The following is a 20,740-nucleotide window of genomic DNA, read 5'->3' on the forward strand; positions in this document are numbered from 1 at the left end:
TACTTAATAGAAATAAATTTTATTACAATATAGAACAATGTGCTGAATCGACTTGTGATAACATTTAATTGACAAAATACAGGTGATATATATTTCTTAAATTTAAAATCCTATGGGCTTTTGGTAACCATCTCATTCTCACATCTGGATTTTGTAAAGGATGTTGTGAAATTGAGAATCCATGGAGAATGTCTATCTATGAGCAATATGTTTACTCAGGACTTGATAACCCTAAAGTTGTAATTTTCAGAATACACAAGACTCGATAAATCCTAAAGGCCAAACTCTGCCTGGAAGTAAGATTATTTCATGTGGACGACGTCGCAGACTGTGTAGTATGAAATAAAACTTTTGAAATGTATTTGTATTTTTTATTATTTTAGCGCTAAGTTTACGACGAAGCTACAGCCTTCTTGGGTGTAGGTTTGCCTTCCTTGAAGCCATTGCGGAAACGCCTCCTCACGATTTTCAGGTGACGCATGCGGCCAGTTCCAGTGGTCTTCCTGCGCTTGGCCTTCACTGACCAGTGGTCTGAAAAAAACAAATTGTACATCTTGTTATTTCTTATGAAACTTTTTTGACAATGACAACAGCAATCATAAATCACTACATAGTATAAAACAAAGTCGCTTTTTCTGTCATGTTGTATGTCCCTATGAACGCTTAAATCTTTAAAACTACGCAACGGATTTTGATGCGGTTTTTTTTAATAGATAGAGTGATTCAAGAGGAAGGTTTATATGTATCACTACATAGTATAAAATAAAGTCGCTTTTTCTGTCATGTTGTATGTCCCTATGAACGCTTAAATCTTTAAAACTACGCAACGGATTTTGATGCGGTTTTTTTTAATAGATAGAGTGATTCAAGAGGAAGGTTTATATGTATAATACATGCATAATATATCACCATTGCACCCATGCGAAGCTGGGGCGGGTCGCTAGTTTTATACATTATACAAAAGGGATTGCACTAGTATACATATATGTACTGCTAAAAACAAATATATTTAAACTGAAACTGAACTACATATAAAAATTTTAACTCTGAAGATTGAAATTATTGGGAAAATATTGTTTGAATGTATAATCAAACAAATGTTTGAGACATTTGTTCAAATTAAATTTCAATTAGTCTACCTACATTATACAAAGAAATATTTTAAAAGCAAATATTTCTTCAATCAGTGTAGGATATAATATAATGATAATTAGAAAAAAAGTTCCCTAAATGCAGAAACAGTGGACAATGTGGTTCAAAATAATATGTTTCTACATCAGTTGTTTTCAACTGTTTTCTACTAGGCAAGGTTTTAAGATTTATGCTGTCACCTAAACTTCTAATTAACCTCTTGACTGCTGTTATGTGAGGTGATAAAATACATATTCTGTCTTGTGTCGACATACCAAAAATTAAAAGAGTTTAGATAATAATTATTTTGCTCAAATGTAGCAAAGGATTTTATTCAAACTATTATCTATATAAAACAAGTGAAAACTAAGTAAAAATTAATTATCATTCAAGGTGGCCTGTGGAATTTAAACTTTATAAGCTTTTGCATTTTTCAGCAATATTGGATAGTATGTAATGTTTGTTTACCCATCAATACTTGTTAAAACCATCAACATAATTTATCTCTGTAAAATGTCTACAATATACAATTTAAGAAAAAACTTTGACATTGTGTACCTTGACAATTGCTTTTATGATAAATGATATTTATTTTGCAAATAGATTACAATGTAACTCTTTTACACATCAATCTCTTAAATAACTAGATGAGGCCGGCATTTCCTATCGGACTACTCTGAGAAGAAATGTCGAAACAAACTCAGAGGTCACGTCTTTTAAAGTCCAGACAAAATCAATTAAAGATGTCGGAGAACCGTGCAAGTTGATTTTGTTGTGGTCTTTGTTCCCACTACACTACTATTAAGTAGTGAGTATTTAGTAACTATGTCTACTCAATCACATTCTTCACAGAGTTATGTTGTAAACACATATTTATGTCATTACCATAACAACGGTTATGCACAAATGAAACAAATCAATATCATTTTGATGTATAAGATTATAAGAGCAATAATTTCTGGCAAGTTTAGTGTAGATACAGATAACAATGTATGAAACTTATAACAAATTGTAACTACTGAGCAGAATTCTTATTTCTCTTTTAAATAAATCGAACTATGAACACATGCTATTTACTATATCAACATTAATCCCACATCAGTATAAAAAAGCAATCATTTTACATAATTTTAATATCAATTTTCATAGTACTTCTATAAGAATACCACAACATTTGCAGTAATAGTAATACTGAGATGAAATACTGGAGTAAAATAATATAACACTGGCTCTTGGCAATGTGTACAAGAATCACAGTGGAAAATGCATGTGTTGAATTTAATAAACATGCTTCTTAACCACAAGTTGATCAGCTGTGTACCTACTCCACGCAGTACCTGTATAGGTATTTTGTTAAAGTATCACACTTAAAATTACACTATTGACTTATAGGTACTAATGCATGTATTGGCTGAATGATATTTAGAATGAAAATATTGTTTTTTTTAGTCATAATGCCATGAGTTTCAGTTATAATACGGATATATACACACACGCACTATAAAACTATACACACTATAAAAATTAAACACTTAGACCTCACCGGTACGGTATGAATGGGTACTTACAGGAACGCAGCTTAGCTGCAGGGTATCCGCACTGTGCACATTTTGACTTTTGGATGTGATACGAGGATCTGCCACACCTTCTGCACAAGGTGTGTGTCTTGTTACGACGCTTACCAAAGCTCGAAGTACCCTTCGTCTGAAATACACATTTTCAGGTTATAATTTAAAACCCATGTAAATTTCACTAATATACGAAATTTTCAATTTACATAGCTAAAACACAACTAATTCTACAAAATTTGAATGAAAATATTATTTAATTTCAAAGATTAATTTAGATATAAAATACGAGAACTATACAGTACCATCTTGTCAGAATTTGACAAGCCAAGAGAAAACAAATTTGTCAGACAGTCATTAAAATGTTACCAGAACTTAGGTTCCACAGATAGCATATATATTTATTCAATTTGTAAAAACAATTTCAGCCTGGCAACCGCCAAATTGGCGCTAGTATCGATGGTCCCACAGCAATTAATATTTAATTTTCCTATTCGTAAACTATACTTTTATTTTTAAGAAATAAAATGATGTTTTGTTTTGTATCAAAATGTTATAAACTTGAAGTGCATGACATCCCCTAACATAAAAAATCTCTTAATATACAGTTGAGCTGCTTGTCATCATTATCTTAAAAATAAATGAATAATGCGTCAAAGTCTGAACAGATAGAATGGGTGAAATGTTAACGAAAATCAATTTACCACGTAAAGAATCATAATGCTTTTTCAGTACTGACGACGAACGCCAGTTAGAATACATAATGCTAAGTTAATAATCTATAATTCTATAAATATTCACTGTTATATTATAACAATTGAGATTAATAGCTGCCATATGTGTAGGTCGATCTATGCTGGTGCCATCTGAATTAAATTATCACCGGCCAAAATTATTGATTCTAAATAATTAATCTTCTGTTTCAATTTATGGCTTTCAAGCTATAATGCGGAAGCGTTGTGCGTCGGTGATGAGACGCATGTGGGCCAACCCGAGCAGCCTTCTGGGCGTGTTCGTGGACCGCTGGGACTCGTCGATGTGGCGGCACTGGATGCGACTGTACACAGAGGGTCTTCGCGTCCAGGGTCTGGCATAAGACGGCGCTACTGTGTGATGTTTCTTTATACTTTGTGTTTATCTGTGTACTAACAATAGTTTTATAAGGATTTTATATTGCACTAACAATATATGGGCTTTTGTCTGAAATAAATGTTTATTCTATTCTATACTATTATTTAAGCATATTCATCTACAGCTGTATTTTATTTAAATTATTTTTAAATACTGTATGTTATATGCACTTTATTGTTATTGTTTAGTTTATAGTACGTCACTAATCTGACTAAGTGACTAATAGTTATCTACTATCTGTGGTATAAAATATTGTTCAATCATTACAGTCTCTGTTTTTTCTTATAATTCTAATCAAATTCTAATAAAATAATAGCAATCCAATAAATAATAACATTTAACTTCATTCATTCGCTAGAGCAAATCGCGTGATAAGCGATTTTCAATTGGAAATTGCATCTTTAGAAGACAAGACTTTAACAAACAAGGTACGTTTTGTCAAAAAAGTTTCAACTAATAACAACTAGTGAAATAAAATTAAATTCATTAAAAAATATATATAATTTAGCTATATCACCAGACATGCTATTTCAGTATATTTCAGCTTACGATTTCTGTATCCTTATCTTTTATTATTTATTAGATTCCCTTAGTTAAATTATATTGTTTTTAGGAAATGAAAACAATGTGATACTTACTTTACTTATACTTACTTTTATTTATTTTAAATCTGAAATTAGTAGAACTAAAATATACTTTTTAAAAAACTTACTCCTTAATATTTTGATAACATTGTTGGTACGATCAAAAAGAAAATTCAATAACAGTTTCTATTTTAGATACACTATCTGTCAATATGGAACTTCTAGATATTATGAAAAACTTAACTATTAAACATATCCCAAGTGAAAGTGAACAGCAGTTGTTTAAGTCCATTGCTGCAAATATAGATGATGTACCTACAGAAGTAGTATTTGCAGAGTATTCTGATAAAATTATGCTTATTTTATCCCAATATCAAAAGATTGGAAGCATGCTTACTATAAAAAAAGAGCAAGTTTTTGATGGTTCTGTAGTAACTGGCACTTTTTATACAACAAAAGTTATTTTTGGTGATGCAGGAGAAGAACAAAGAGTTGCAGCAAGATACTTGGCGGAAGCAATTAAAATTACAAAACCATTAAATATTTTCATAAATTTAAAATCATATGACATTGCAACAGTCAAAGCTTGTGAAGAAATAATATTAAATTTAATTAATAAAACAGAAGCTTAAAATGGCTGCAATGAGTCCAAAAAGATTCAAGTCTGTTCAAAAATACTATGGTCAGCTGGTTTTGGGACCTCCAGGCGCAGGGAAAACTACTTACTGTGGAAAAATGTCAGAACTTTTGAGAAAACTAGGAAGAAATGTTGTGGTAATTAATTTAGATCCTGCTAATGATGTAACATCTTACAAACCAGATATTGATATTAGACAACTGATTGCTCTTGAAGAGGTGATGGATCAACACAACCTTGGTCCAAATGGAGCTTTATTATACTGTATGGAGTTTTTGGAAAAAAATATTGATTGGCTGCTGAATCAAATTAATGGTGAAAATTACACAAACTACATATTTGACTTACCTGGGCAGGTAGAATTGTATTGTCACCATAAAAGTTTAAGCAACATATTTACAGAACTTGGTAGTGTTGGAAATCTACAATTTTGTGTTGTCCATTTAGTGGACTCACACCATTGTTCTGATGCTGGAAAATTTATTGCAGCTTTAATGTTATCATTGAGTGCAATGTTAAAAATTGGACTGCCACATATCAATTTACTAACAAAAGCAGATTTATTAAAAAAGCATATGGACAAACTGCAGTTTGGCATAGATTTCTATACAGAAGTGCTGGATTTAAATTATTTGCTTGACAGTTTAGATACTGATGCATTTACCAGCAAATATAAAAAATTGAACAGTGCCTTTGTGTCCATTATTGAAGACTATAGTTTAGTTACTTTTCAATTAGTAAATTTGTTTAAAACGGAAAGTTTACTTAATATTCGAAAATTAGTGGATAAGTCAAATGGATATGTGTTTAAAGCTGAAGAGGGTAGACACATAAACAGTATGTTAGCTTGTGCTATGGGTGTCAGTGAACCAATTGACATTGATGATCTTGAATAAAATATGTTAACTTGATTTTGTTTTCTTTTAACCTTTTGAACGCCAGAGCGTAAACACATCGGCGCCCCTTCTACGTCAAGCCACAAATTCAGTACAAAAACCTACAAAAAAAATAGTGATTCCAACATCTTAACGAAAAGTTATCGATAACCAATGAATCCGTGCTTTTCGATCTATATTTTTTAAATAAATATTATTCGTTGCATTGGTCTTTTATTTAACTTGACCCTATTTGGTATCATACTATCATTAAACAGCAGTTACTGAGTTCTAAGCAACCTAAAAGCAAACATTAGAACTACAAACGAATAAATCAATAATATAATAAGGTACATCACTAATCTGGTTCGTCACGTCATCCGCCGACGTGAAGACACGTCTCTGGCGTGGCTGGCACGACTTTTGACAACTTTCTCGCATGCGAGTAGGGATGTGATCATGTGATATTGTGGTACATAAAAAATAATAATATTTTATTATTTAAAACAATTTAATCATCACTACATAGTATAAAACAAAGTCGCTTTTTCTGTCATGTTGTATGTCCCTATGAACGCTTAAATCTTTAAAACTACGCAACGGATTTTGATGCGGTTTTTTTAATAGATAGAGTAACTCATGAGGAAGGTTTTTATGTATAATACAGGTATAATATATCACCATTGCACCCATGCGAAGCTGGGGCGGGTCGCTAGTTTTACATATAATTATTAGTCGGATTCTTCGAAACTTGGCAAACTTATGTCATCCAAGTCCTTTTGCTGTTCAAATTTTAATATTACCACCGATCATAATAATAAATGTAGTAAAGCACTAGCAGACTCCCGTAGCGCTAATGACGTCACCGCTTGACGTCCATTCCCGTCTGTGGCGTACAGGTAACTGTCTATGAGCTCTTACATAGGGATGCGCGAGAGTGGACAGTAAACTATCGATTTAAGGATATCAATTATAAGTTCTTTTCCACATTTTTTTAAATATTATACATTAGGAATATTCAGATACGAATATTTGTCAGTAAAAAGTAATTGTCAAAGTAATAGTAAGCTACATTCAATAAAATATTTCATAAATTTGGAATATAAGTTACCTTACCTACCCATCACTAGCTGACGTGTCTTGACGTCTGTGGCGTGGGGAAATACACAATTTTACGGATTTCGATTAGCAATATTTGACGATTGTTTTTTCTTGTGAATTCAAATAATGAATATATCTTTGTGTCAATTTACAATATTTCACTAAAGTAGTTTGAAATAATAGGAAAAAGAAACACAGAAAACTTAATTTAGTATATTTATTTTGTATTTAAAAAATGTCGTTTTCTTGACGTCTATAGACGTCGGTGGCGTGTTTGGCACGATTTCGTTAGACGTCTATAAACGTCCGTGGCGTTCAAAAGGTTAATTGTCACCTTGAGTATATTTTTGAACTAGGTTCCTTAAACCTTTATAAGGATTTTATTATAATATTATGCGAACTTCGAGCGTCGCAGTTAACAAGTTGACTCGTCAACAACAATGTAAAACTGGGTAAATATAGGCAGAAGAGGAGTAAATACCTACATACTTTGAAGAAATTCCAAATACCTATTCACCCCTTTTCTGAATCTATTTACACCATCTTTATGTGGGCCGTAAAAATTTAATCTGCTATATATTTTCAATTTCAATTATTTTTATAGCACTCAAAATTATCTGAAAAATACAACTCTTTTTACTAGCTGCTCAGTACTATCGATCTTGATTAAAACAAGCAGCTAAAAGATAGCCAGGAAGCTAGTTTTACTTTTTTACATATTTAGTGACCTGACTCTGTACCCATTTGGTCGAGTCAGAGAATGTCTCTTATAGTCTGGATTTGAAAAAAAATCGACCTCTGACTCAATCAAATAGGTGCTGCGTTAATTGTAAGTAAAACTAGCCTTTTGGGGACGGTAAAAGGGAGAATGATGTGATATTCTTATGTTAACTGTATTCTGAAAAGGACTATATTATTATTTGACAGGGATAATGTCGGGAAACTTGAAAGAAAATTACAACAAACTCATTGAAATGGAAATGGAAATTGATCAATTGCTAAGTGAGAAAAAATATATCCAAGTTAAGCTGCTCCACCAATACAACGATATTAAAGATGCTGCTCAGATTGTTATTAATCATATAGCAAATTTAGAAGAAACTACAATCACAGAAGTCCACAAAAGACTAAAACTAAAGGAATGAAATAAAACATACTTTCATAATAATGGAACGTTTTATTTGAAGACAAATACAACTCTTTACAATTTAAATTTCATCCAAATTTTGTGTTCATAAATGTATGAACAATTTTTAAATTTCACATTGCGGGTTTACGTACGTAGGTTCTTAAGTTATAAGTGTTTTCAAAAAGCCACGGTTCCACGTTTGCTACTTCAATTACGAAAAATGTATGTTTAACATGACAAGTATTCTAATATATTTTGATTATTATATGTTGATAATCATGACCATTGTCAGCAAACAAAATGTATTAAATGTAGATAGTAAAAGTTATCATATTGTTGAGAATAATCTAAACTATAGTGAATAATGGATTTAAAAGAGATAAATAAAAGCTACTTCTCTTTTGAATCATCTAGTTTTTAAGTATGTGATAATATGTATAACATGAAATAATGGAGATTAACAAAGGTATCTTAACAATCCAATTATGTTTTGGTAACATTTTTAAGAATACCAATCAGTGAAGAAAGTTAACATTATAATCTGAAAAACCCCCATATTATAAGATTATTATTTTTCACATGCTTTACCATTGTTATACATAATTCTTAAACAAATCAAAATACATTTAAGTTAAAATTCTAACGCTAACATGGTGTCTATTTTATTAAGCAAGCAATAATTATATAAATGTTTAAATGTATAATATAAAGTGCGTATCGCTCTAGGCGACAGCTTGCGAATACTTTGCAATGTGAGCGTCCACATGCAAGTTGAACGCTCGAGCTGAAGAGTGGAGGTCGGTAAGCCTCCACTCTAGCCACTTCTGTGGCATCGTTACGAAGTCAGAGGCGTATACTTTTATTTGCATTTAGTGTCTTGGAACAGCGTTGTGGCTGCTGCGTGTGTGCATTGCACTCAAGTTCTGATCAGAGTTGATTGTTACTTTCAATCAATTATTATAATTTATATGTTATTGTGGCAACATATTTTGTGTTATGTTCTGGCCTGGGTTTAAAGCGTTCAAAATTGTAAAGTCTTCATTTAGTTCCATTCTCGACTGGCGTGAACTGTGCAATTACCGTTGAGAAGTTCTGAATGGAATGTACATTTACGTAGCAAATTGCGACAGTTATTCCACCATTCGAGTTATTTAGTAAGACTGTCCTTATATCGATGTTTCTCATTCCAGCTAAATTTAAGTATAACAATATAACAAATTTACAAAAATACATATAAATTGAAGAACATTCGCAATATTGAGTATCCCAAAAATGCATATAAATATATCACTAATAACAAATCTAAGATTTCCTATCGAAATAATACCCTATATTACGCGGATGTGTCAAAATGCGAATGCTCATTCAGTTTTAATAAACGTTTATCGTTAGACTTAAATCTATGAGTTTCAGACTCGTTTCAGGCAGTCCCACAGATTTCTAAGCACCAAGAATCATTCAATAAATGCACTTTTTTAAACTAACTTAGTGTTCCACTAACCAGAGTTTTGCCCTTAACTGGAACATTTAACAATAAACATTTCGTAATCACAGTTCCCACATTGATATAGCCCATTGTGCCTTTATATTATTTGAAGAGATCGTTATAAATATATTAAGGTTATTTAGACATGTTTTATTTTTAACACAACAAACAACATTATAATAACGCCTAAACAATGACTCAAGAAATCCCAAAAACAAGTCTGAAAACATTTTGGTTTAGTCTATGCAATCGAGGTGTTTTCATCTTTTTGGTGAATAAAATTATTGCTTAGAGATTTCCCAATATTATGTGGTTGAGAGCCTTCATAGATTTTTGGTTTATTGACATTTTGTATATTTTGACTTCGAAATATTTGAAAAAGATTTCATAGACTAAACCCTCTTATAAGTAAAAAATTATGATTTGGTAAATTGTAAATATACTATGTGTAAATAAATAAAACATACTATGCACTAAGTCATCTCACTTTTCAATAAAACATGACTTAACAATCAACAGGTCAATTTAGCAATATATAATTATATTTTAAATATCACTTGTCACATAGTGGGTGTCTTTCGGTTCTTATTACTTATTCTAAGAGATATTTAACTACCTCAAATAATAGAACCGCATATGCCCTTGGGTCACATTTCTTTAGAAATATAGATCTTGTTTTTCAGTTTACATCAGTATTATTGGTCTCATTATAGTACAATACAAAATAACCAGAGCCATTTTCGTCTTATTTGGGATTTTTTTGGGGCATAAAATGAGCCTCCACTTGTCTTTAATAATATTATTAATTGAACACTTATTTGTGTCAATTAAAGTAATACAAAATCAGTCTCAAAATAGGGAAGTCTTTTAGATCTTCAGGCACGTATACATCTTAACCTGTGGATTAATATCCAAGCTAAATCCCTAATATACATTTTACGTGCTAAAACAATTACATTCCAACGTATTTTCCCATGAAGTGTGTACATGTCTTTCTGTTGTAAGTTAATTTAAATCGTGAATATTATATTGCGAAAAGTTTGTTAGATTTCTTGTTTGAGGACAACTAAAGTATTAAAAAAACAAAAGCCACGAAAAAACTAAACTAAGTTGATTTCAAATCATTACTAAATAAAAATAAAACAATAACGAAATTACCTTTAGAAACGAATACTTTAGTTTGAAACTGGTGCATCACCTTGACCAATGTGTTCCTTTTCAGAATTGTGGCATTGCTCCGCCACCTAGAATACACCATTGAATTTAGTGATGTCATTTAAAGTTGTCATGAGGATAAAAAAAAAATTAAAGAAGGAAAGCCTGTTGTAAATTCCATAGAGATGTTGTTGTGTGGTTTCTGTAATTTACTCTGCAGTCACCTTATTCTTATCAAGTGGGCCATTAGCCTCCAAAGTTTGAGCGAGATCAGACTTCTGGCCAGAGCTCTTTTTCCTTCCTTTTCCCATATTCTTCTTAACATTTTTGCCAGTCTTCAGTTTTTGAGGCTGTGTACCTGTAAAGTAATATTATGGGTTGACTTAATCAACTAATTTCTCAAGCAGAGACGTGGTATACCTCTTTTTCGAAAATTAAATGACGACGTATTAAATTTATGGGAAATTAGTTAGCGTTTAGGTCACATATAGAAAGCTAATATGTATAGAAATTAATTAAATGAGTAAAGCATTTTTATTACTAATTTCTGGAGGTATACCAATATACCTAATATAATCGAAAACAGCATTTATGAACATTAAGAAAAGGTAAGTAGAAGCTCATATTTACGAATCTACAATATTACCTTTTAGAATTTTTAGTATTACTATATCACTAGAACATACCATCAGCATCAGTATCAGGTGCTGAAGTGTCCTCATGAGGACTACCTTCCTCTTGTTGATTTACATCTTCGGGCCTTACAGTTTTCCTGAAAATTTGGTGAATTTTTATAAAAATTAAAAGAATATATTATTAAGATACCAACCAATATAACAAACATATATTAGTAATTATTTATGAATATTACCCGTTAATAGTGAGCGTGGCGGGCTTAGCAGGCTCCTCGACATCGCGGCGTGCGCGACGCGCGGTGCGTGCGGGCGGCGTGGACACCGCGCCGCGGCCACGACCGCGTCCCCGACCGCCGCGCGTTCCGCGCCATCCGCGTCCGCCGTACGCGTTGCGAGGCGGCGGCGTGTAGCCCACGTAGCTTACCTGCTGTAATTATTTTGTGAACAATACTAATGCAGAAGCCTGCCTCTCGTTAAACAGGTAGTACTGTGCCTGGTAACTATAATTAAACAAAAAATATTGAGTTACTTGTGGGTAGCGAGTAGTGCGCGTAGGGTAGCTGCCGCCGCCCCACTGTCCGACGACGACGCCTGCGATCTCCAGGCGCGCGCCGCGTCCCCGGCCGCGCGGCCAGCCGCCGAGCTGTCCGCCGAGCGAGCCTCCCACCACGCCGGCCACTAATGGAAGCGGTGGCATCGCAAACTCCACCTCCAGACCTTCCAAGATAGCTTTGCGCATACGCTCTACCTATTAATATAATACATCTTACTATAAAATGATGATATCGGGTACTTAATTATTATATGAAACACATATCAACTGAGAGAAAAGAAGATATTAAGAATACTTATGCTCTAACCTTAACCACCGTATCCAAATGATTATCGCAGAGCTGAGCAAGATGTTTGCAATGATTAGCGCGATGCAGATTGCGTTGCAGCAGTTTGCCGTCGAAGTAGAGCCAGGGCGCGGCGACTAGCCAGGGCACGGGGGCGCCGCACGCGTCGTTGGCCAGCAATGCAGCTTCCGCTCCAGCCATCACAAGCGCACCCAGTTGAACTCCGCGTGAGTTAATGCCATTTACCTAAAAATAAATAACATTATTGAGATCACATTACAATGACGAAATAACGCACAAAATTATAGAATGACGTTACTGACACTTTTCACACTTACGGTCATTTCTTGCAAATGAAGTGCATTCATGAGATCGTTTGAAAAAGCTGTAGCCAAAAATGCATCAAGCTCTTGTCGCCTCAATATTTGAATTTGAGATGTCATTATAAATCTGAAATGCGTATCAAAATAATGAAATTATTTAAAGCCCAATAAATGGAAAAATAATTTGGAACCATTAATTTTGTTAAAAAATATGATAACATTGGTATTACCTCAACACAGTGGCTAAAATTAGCAAATGTTGGGGAACATAAGATGTATTCAACATCAAAGGAGTATCAGAGCGCATGCACGATAGGAATGCTCTCATACGGCGGCATTTATCATCTTGAGCAGTTCTGAAACAAAACACAAAATGGATTATAATTTATTTTTTATTAAGTGTTTTAATTAATAGGTGTACAATATAATAAATAATCTGTTTAAATTACAATAACTTAACTAACAAAGCATCACGATTCTTAAATAACCGAATGAAAGGAAATAGAAACTACCTAAAAGGTAAAGCTCACCCGAACCAAAGCCGTTGCACAGTTGGTACAGGCCATTCTAGAACAACTCCTGGCACTACTTCAGGGCTTTTCCCGGGATTCACTCGAGAATAGATCCATTCGGCAACTTGTACAGTGCAAGGGCGATCAATATTCACAGAACTTGTTGAGCCTTCTTCTACAAAAGTACACAGTAATTTAGGTGTTTATTTTCATTACTTTTACAAATGTTTAATAAGTATTTGTACAAAATAATACCTTTGGCTTTTTGCGCCATAAATCGGTGGTGGTGCATGTTATACAAAATGGCGTATACATTTTGCCTAACAGGTCGAAAGAAGTGATGTATAGAGGGTATTTCACGGTGATTATCGTCCTCCATCAATACAGGCAAAGTAACTTGACGATGTGTCAAGATCGATAGCATCTGAGGGTGCATAAGGCCACGTGCATGTCGCTCGGCACATGTTCGTAACACTTCAGCTGGGGCCGGAGGACAATTATCTTCATTATGGATTTGCTTTATATTCGAACGAACCTAAAATATATATTCATAATTTTATCACGTGTTTGATAATATCTTATTACTTGTTGAATATCCATTTCAAACATTTCGGACTGCAGTACCTATTAGATCACTCAGTCTCCCAGTCTTAATTATTCAAAAGGCGCTTTTGAACAATACCAATATTTTGCTGCTACATAAAACTGCATTATTGACCACTAATTATACAGAGTAATAAATAGAAAATGAGTGAAACGAAGCTACACAATATTGCTGTATATCAGCATTAAACAGCAATATCCATCAAAACATAAGTCAGCTATGTAGGCCATAAGTCGGTTATGAATATATAATACCCCGATCCTGTTTGGTATACCAAACGTAACTATGATATTGCGAAAACGCGCTGGTATTGACTGCAATAATTCCGATCAATCAGCTGTGTTGCAGCTAAATATTGCAGAAAAATATATTTGTTGCCTGTTTAGAAGCACCTTAAACTCTAAACACTCGCAATAGGTAAGTGGAGAGCTATAAGTCGCGTGGCGACGAAATCCATCAGTTTTCAAACCTAAACTCATCAAGTATGTACACACAAACATTTTTCAGACCTCTTTAGGAGCAGATTGTGGTTTTTCATTTTTATCAGCTGGATTGATAGTTTGCTGCTTGGCTGCACCCGCATCTCCGGAATCCAGAGAGACCGCCGCAAGTCCTTGCTGTATGTCAGAGGGCCTTTCTTCCATGCTAAAGTCGGCGTTAATTGATGCATTTGCTGTTGCCAATTTGTAGTCGTCCAAGCCTTTTTGCTGCAATTTATTGAGTTTGCAGTGTTCTTACTATCTGAAGTGCTTAGTGTAAATAACATAGGGATGTAATAAGACAAAAAAGGGTGTGGGGAGTTGAAACAAAAATCATTAATAAAAAGGTCACTTGCACTTAGACAATAGTTATTTCAATTTAGAACTAGTGATCATGCAATCTGACAATTTGCCAATGGATGCCAATGGTGTTAATGACGGTGTAAAAGGCGTGGATGACTATAGCGATTTTTACTTAGTTAAAGAATATTTAAAAACCTCATGCTCAGATGATTCAGCAGCCAGTTTAGAAGTGTCCAAGTCTAAAGAAGTGGATTGTGGACTAATATCCGACTTTTGAGTTTTTTTGTTGTTCTTTGGACGACGACCTAAATAGAAAATAAAAAAAATATAAATTGTAGATCATTATTTAATTCTTTTTAACTTATAACATATTATTACTAGAACATATTTTGGAAATTATCTTACCAGATGCAGTTCTGTATTTTAAAAATCCATCTTTAGTGCCATTCAAATAATATTGTACAGCTTGTTTCAATTTGGCAGCTCGGAGATCATTAAGGTCACCAAAGACATCGATGCATGCGGCATCCACATCAGAGGATGGTAATTCACGCACATATTGACAAATGGCTTTCACCAAACCTTCTGGAGGAACTTGCTGAAATTTTTTGATAATGAGATAGTTTTAAGTAACCAACGGCTAGGTATCGAAAGGATAATATATAAAAACATATGAAACCAGTATATTTGTATCATACTCATACCTTCTTTTGCGTAATTCCCAACCGCTTATAAAAATCAACAAGACTTTGCTCAGATAGAATAGTACCACCAAGTAGTGCTGCCATAAGGCACAATCGATCCTGTGGCACATCTAATACCTGCGGCAGCTCGTGCACCATGTACTCTTTTGTCTCCAGTGACGACTGTATTCAATACACATGACATTAATTTAATAGAGCTAGTTTAACAATGCCTCCTTAATAAAGGAAGCGTCCATAAATTACGTGAGCTGTTCTGGGGGGAGGTGATTACATATTTCCAAATCTCACATAGGGTCAGGTCAAACCGCGACGCGGTGGTGCTGGAAGAAGCCAGCGATGTCGCGCTGCCCCGTGAGATGTATCTCAACGTCGCGAGGCACATCTCACAAGAGGCAGAAAATCATTGACAAGACGAGGAGGCACCGCGAGATCGCTGGGTAGCAAAATGTCTTTCATTCGCACACACCTTAAACGGGCGACTCAAAAAGTAATTTTGAGTTGTAGTAATTTGACGTTGCGGTGAATTTTGGGAATGTTACGTAGCGATGCGTCTTGGTGTGAGCTGACCCTTAGAATTAGGAGGCAGTTGTAGCAAATATCAAGTTTATCAGTGAAAAAATGAAGTAAACAGTGTAATATTGTGTGAAAACTATTTCTAGAATACAATATGACCAAACCAGATCGAAGTTGAAGGAGCAGATGATTTTATTGAAATAGCTAACATAATAATTATGTTGGTTCCAGTAATCAATCTTGCTTGAACTGCTGTAAACAAGTCTCCATGAATTGAATCAGAATACTTAATATTTTGTATGCAAAACAAATGCTCTTACAAGTGTAACTTACCCTGTATGTAAGTTTCAGCTGTGAGGAGCTAAAGTATCTTGGTGGTTGAAAGACTAAATATTCTCCAGAGCACCCAACAAGTCCAGCATAAGTTTTCTCTCGGCAAAGACCAACTACCTCTTGGCAATGATCATCAGAAGAGACCATCTGTTTAAGAATTATTATTAAATTATAAATGAGCGAACACCAAGCTAACATTGATCTTGATTTAATGTATTATGTACAATTTTTATTAATTATATCTATCAAAATTACAATTTTAATGAAATTGGTAACACCAATTTACATTCTGTTCTTTATTAAATAATAATTTATCTTAACAAATCAACATGATTACATTCATATACAGAGCCTTATACTTACTATTGGGATATTAAGATATCTTAATGCTGTTCTAAGGCAGGAATGTAGTCCCATAGGTGGTACCCACCATACTTTAGGAGGAGGAGTGCCCTTTGTAGCAATGTGACGCAGCACCTGTGATGTTTCAAGGTATTGCTACATTTATGATTAAATCAAATTAGTTTAATTTTAGTCATTAATATACTATTTAGTTCATTAGCTAATGACATTTAACTGATTGACTCAAGTAAAAGCCGTTGAAAGTGGGAAGAAATTCAAAAACTAACTCAGTGTTCTGTCTCTTTTAGACATAAAAAATATATAAATATTTATAAAATTGTTTGTGAGAAATGTGCATATTCGTTGGTCTTTTGAGAACAGAGCCACACCAGTCACAACAAACTGTCAGAGCATAAGTAGTTAATTAGAAGTGAAATTATGAGGAAAACAATATAGAAAAAAAAAAAAATTACAAATTGTTTATAAATGTAACTTTTCCTATGGTACAAACATACTAACATGACCAATGCAGTGCAGTGCAGTTTCACACTTACATCAGAGCTAATTTCCAAGTCTGACTATCGTCTAAGTAGTCTTCTCTTTTATAAAATGCTTTAAGTTTACCTTTTTTTAGTTTTTACTTTTAAATTTATTAAGGCTGTAATTTAGAATAAGGGTGTCTATGTTTATTATGTATACTTTCATGTAACACCCAAGTATTCTTGTGATATATCTCAAAAATATACCAATTTCAACAAAGGTGATTTACATCAAAGTTAATGAATTTTGATAAAAATACTTACTGAGTTGACCCTCTGGCGATATGTAGCTTGTGTTTGTATCCAATGCTGTGGCAAAGCAGGTGGAGTAGGATGTGCACCATTAAAACATACGCATAAAGCAACTTGATGTTCAGCAAGTGCCTGTGCAAGTGTGGTTAAAAATTGCACGCATCGAGCCCACTGGCCTCCACAAGCCCAATCTGCAATAAAATCATTATATTTATTGTGAAATAGTTTAATTTACTATGTAAACTATAAAAATTTAAAAGCTATGCTATGCTATTGTAAAATTATAGTAAATAATATAGCAGGTAACATTTTTTTATTGCTGTAAAGACACTGGTAAATTAGGCGTGGATGATGATGATAGTGATGTTTATTTTGGTACTAGAATAAAAACATCGAGATAAGAATAAAAAATGTATCAACAAAATATTGTATGTTATATTGGAAAAACAATACCTGAGAAATATCCTCCATAGAGACGATCTAGACATCCTTCCGCGTCGAGAACTAAGCGGAACCCGCCGGCATGGTTTCTAGCTATTCGAAATAAATCAACTCCAACACCTTCGTTTTCTAAAAACGTCTGAAGATCTTGTATACCCATAGTTTGAAATAAAAGATGTATTTAATTGATCGAACACGTCCGTCACGAGGAATTGGTAGCCTGAAAGAGAAAAAATAATTGTGACGGTAACCAGTGTAGTAGGTCGATACTTTTCACAATGCAAGTGACATGACACATATTTTCACGAAAAATTGATAAAACACGACTACATGTTCAGTAATTAGACAAATCAATTTAATTATTTATAAATATGCCTCAAATGAGCGCAAAATACCGAGATACGAAAGTTGCCGGCACGTAGTCAACGAAGGTCAAATTTATTAAGATTGATTACAATATTGAGGGAAAAATATTAATCTATGATTAAAACTACAGAAAAACTAGAAAACAGAAAAAGTAGCCTTACCTTTTAGAAAACCATACCAACATAGGATTACGATAGGCGTAAGTTGAAAACGGAAGCCATTTGTAATTTTTTTTTTCATGAATGTCACACTTCATTCTACTGTGATACGAGCCAGCAAACTTAAAATAAATAAATGTGTTTTATACTCGACTAACGGCTGAAATTAATAATAATAATTGATATTTTTATATTTTAGTTTTTGTGATACCTATTACATTAATTAACTATGTTTTACGGTTACTCATTTTCAGAGATGGAAGATTTTTTGGATAAATAATTGAGTGAAAACGGATACTCAGCAGTTATTATTTTCGAGAATATTATCTGAAAAATCACCCAGTTGTCGCACATTAGGATTTTCTCCTGTGTCGTGGGTTTGCAAACATACAAGTTCGTATGACACCCGTAGGACACATGACACCCAGACCCGGAACAACAATTTGTGGATCACACAAAGAGTTGTTCCGTGCGGGAATCGAACCCGCGACACAGTGAACGGCAGCCAATTGCCTAGCCACCGCGCCAACTGTGCAGTCGAAATTCGAAGTAATAACTACCAAAATTGAATTCAACTTTTAATTATTTATTAGACATGTTAAGTTATATAATTTTGTATATTTTTATTTATTTATTGACACATTACAATAGAAAAAATCCAAAAGAGAATCATTAGCGTTATTTAGGTGGCTGGTGAAATTAATATAATATAATATAATCGACTAAATTAAATAGTAGATTGTGTGAGACTGCCTGTGTATTACCTGTCATCGCAGTTCGACTGTCGTCTGTCAAAGATTGCAATCGTAATCGTATCTGTGGGCTGTATGTCTACTGTCTATAGAATTTGTATTGGTTTGCTTGCTTTTTGCAGTGGGGCGTTGTAAATCAAAAGCATTGTAAAAAATCTATGAAAAGATGGGAAATTAGCATGGGAGTAAATATTGTTACATACTGGACCCAATAATTACTAACCTGAAAACTGTTGTTGTATTTAAGATGTTTTAAAGTTATAACAGCACTGTAATCAGTATCTGGCATTTCAAATTGGTTCCAAAGGATATCTACTGCTAAAATTAAGTAATGCCGGAGCAAAGTAATGATTATCGTGTTGTAGTTTTTGGTGCGGGTGGTGTCGGTAAAAGTTCCCTTGTGTTACGATTCGTAAAAGGGACATTCAGAGAATCCTACATACCAACGATCGAGGATACCTATAGACAGGTAATATTATTTACGTTCCAATTTTATTATGTTTTGTTCCCGCGATTTGTGCATGTGAAACAATGTTTATTTAGCTCCAAAAGAAGTTTTTGGTAACTTGTACACTATTCTGTAGAAGCATTATTGAATATTTGTAGAGATTATAACAAGGAGTCTAAGTACTGTTACAATGTCATCTAAAAATGTTCATATCCTGACCTATATTTACTGAAAAGGCTGTGCATGAAATACCTTGACACCATTGAAATTTTGCCAATTCCTGAAACTATACTTTTTTTGGGATATTGCCAATGGTATACCCCATAACAAGGCTGCCTGCTGACCTTATTGTAATCATAATACTACTATTTTCAAATTAATATTTTTTGCTTGTAATCAATTTTAATAACATTAATTTACATATTTTAGATATACATGTATCTTATCAGATTTCTTGCTAACAGTCAGCATTTAAGTTGGAACTGCTTTTAATTTGACTTATTCCTGGAATTTTAATATAGAATAAAATTGCAGCATTACAAGATAATAACATAAATTATATTTTTAGGTAATAAGCAGCAACAAGACAATATGCACATTACAAATAACTGATACAACAGGATCACATCAGTTCCCTGCTATGCAAAGATTATCAATCAGTAAGGTGAGGCAACATTTCTTTTTTGTATTTAAACTAATTTACACTCTTAACTTTAATGAAACTTCACATATTTTGACCTTATTATTTTTTACAGGGACATGCATTTATATTGGTTTATTCTGTGAGCAGTCGACAGTCATTAGAGGAACTCAAGCCAATATGGCAAACTATAAAAGAGATTAAGGGCACAGAGCTTCCAAATATACCTGTGATGCTGGCAGGCAACAAATGTGATGAAAGTCCAGAGATAAGAGAAGTATCCGCATCAGAAGGACAGGCCCAGGCTCAAACTTGGGGCATTTCATTCATGGAAACTTCAGCTAAAACAAACCACAATGTTACCCAACTTTTCCAGGTACATAATTCTTTTTTATATTTATTGTATGCTGTCCAATATCAATAATAAAACAAAAAATTTTACAAATGCTTTTAAAAGTATTTCCAGTTTACACTGGCATTGTATTCAGTTATTATATCAGTGTAACACACAAATATTCCATCATAATAAAAATATTTTCAATTCTAATTACAGGAACTATTGAATATGGAAAAGAACAGAAATGTATCACTTCAAGTTGATGGGAAAGGCAAGAAAAAGAAAGATAAAGCAACCAAAGACGGTGGAGAAGCTTCTGCAAGTGGAAGAGAGAAGTGCCGAATCATGTAAATATAAAAGAACTCCAATATTATCTAACCCCACCAATTGTATAACAATAATTCCTAGTCATTTTGATCCTAG

The 20,740-nt window shown here is 33.5% G+C and overlaps 4 protein-coding genes across 31 annotated transcripts in view; 2 read left to right on the forward strand and 2 right to left on the reverse strand.

Moving 5' to 3' along the window:
* Window positions 1–357: 357 nt before the first annotated feature.
* Window positions 358–3,165, reverse strand: LOC118262055 (60S ribosomal protein L37-like). The gene is made up of 3 exons (XM_035573158.2): window positions 3,005–3,165; window positions 2,700–2,835; window positions 358–531 (listed from the first exon to the last, which is right to left on the reverse strand). The coding sequence occupies exons 1-3, from the start codon at window positions 3,005–3,007 to the stop codon at window positions 392–394; spliced, it is 279 nt and encodes a 92-aa protein (XP_035429051.1). The 5' UTR covers window positions 3,008–3,165; the 3' UTR covers window positions 358–391.
* Window positions 3,166–4,048: 883 nt separating this feature from the next.
* Window positions 4,049–5,962, forward strand: LOC118262161 (GPN-loop GTPase 2). Of its 3 annotated transcripts, none has more exons than XM_035573329.2 (2): window positions 4,049–4,258; window positions 4,610–5,962. In XM_035573329.2, the coding sequence occupies exon 2, from the start codon at window positions 5,048–5,050 to the stop codon at window positions 5,945–5,947; it is 900 nt and encodes a 299-aa protein (XP_035429222.2). In that variant the 5' UTR covers window positions 4,049–4,258; window positions 4,610–5,047; the 3' UTR covers window positions 5,948–5,962. The 3 variants fall into 3 exon arrangements, with proteins under 3 accessions (XP_035429222.2, XP_035429223.2, XP_035429224.2); XM_035573330.2 differs by having other exon boundaries at window positions 4,055–4,258; window positions 4,598–5,962; XM_035573331.2 differs by having other exon boundaries at window positions 4,055–4,258; window positions 4,892–5,962.
* Window positions 5,963–8,184: 2,222 nt separating this feature from the next.
* The window catches only part of LOC118262160 (constitutive coactivator of PPAR-gamma-like protein 1), a 20,706-nt gene continuing 8,150 nt past the window's right edge, over window positions 8,185–20,740 (reverse strand). For 2 of the 25 annotated variants that reach the window (XM_050701275.1, XM_050701261.1), the window contains exons 14-19: window positions 12,293–12,517; window positions 11,962–12,180; window positions 11,669–11,859; window positions 11,484–11,569; window positions 11,022–11,155; window positions 8,185–10,886 (exon numbers count right to left, since the gene is read on the reverse strand). In XM_050701275.1, coding sequence (XP_050557232.1) covers window positions 10,818–10,886; window positions 11,022–11,155; window positions 11,484–11,569; window positions 11,669–11,859; window positions 11,962–12,180; window positions 12,293–12,517 — 924 coding nt within the window. In that variant the 3' untranslated portion in view covers window positions 8,185–10,817. Of the gene's footprint in view, window positions 10,887–11,021; window positions 11,156–11,483; window positions 11,570–11,668; window positions 11,860–11,961; window positions 12,181–12,292; window positions 12,518–12,594; window positions 12,722–12,824; window positions 12,951–13,124; window positions 13,282–13,361; window positions 13,642–14,219; window positions 14,418–14,687; window positions 14,798–14,897; window positions 15,091–15,196; window positions 15,359–16,042; window positions 16,190–16,405; window positions 16,520–17,187; window positions 17,367–17,628; window positions 17,837–20,740 lie in introns of all 25 variants that reach the window. The other 23 variants (XM_050701274.1, XM_050701256.1, XM_035573327.2 and 20 more) reach the window with 21 other exon arrangements.
* LOC118281761 (GTP-binding protein Di-Ras2) overlaps window positions 18,943–20,740 on the forward strand; it is a 16,820-nt gene continuing 15,022 nt past the window's right edge. Inside the window, exons 1-4 of one of the 2 annotated variants that reach the window (XM_050701284.1) lie at window positions 18,943–19,361; window positions 19,909–20,004; window positions 20,096–20,356; window positions 20,534–20,727. In XM_050701284.1, the coding sequence (XP_050557241.1) occupies window positions 19,224–19,361; window positions 19,909–20,004; window positions 20,096–20,356; window positions 20,534–20,668 (630 nt within the window). In that variant the 5' untranslated portion in view covers window positions 18,943–19,223 and the 3' untranslated portion in view covers window positions 20,669–20,727. Of the gene's footprint in view, window positions 19,362–19,908; window positions 20,005–20,095; window positions 20,357–20,533; window positions 20,728–20,740 lie in introns of those variants that run through there. The other variant, XM_050701285.1, reaches the window with a different exon arrangement.

This window comes from Spodoptera frugiperda, chromosome 20 (genome assembly GCF_023101765.2).
Source record: "Spodoptera frugiperda isolate SF20-4 chromosome 20, AGI-APGP_CSIRO_Sfru_2.0, whole genome shotgun sequence".
Lineage (NCBI taxonomy): Eukaryota > Metazoa > Arthropoda > Insecta > Lepidoptera > Noctuidae > Spodoptera > Spodoptera frugiperda.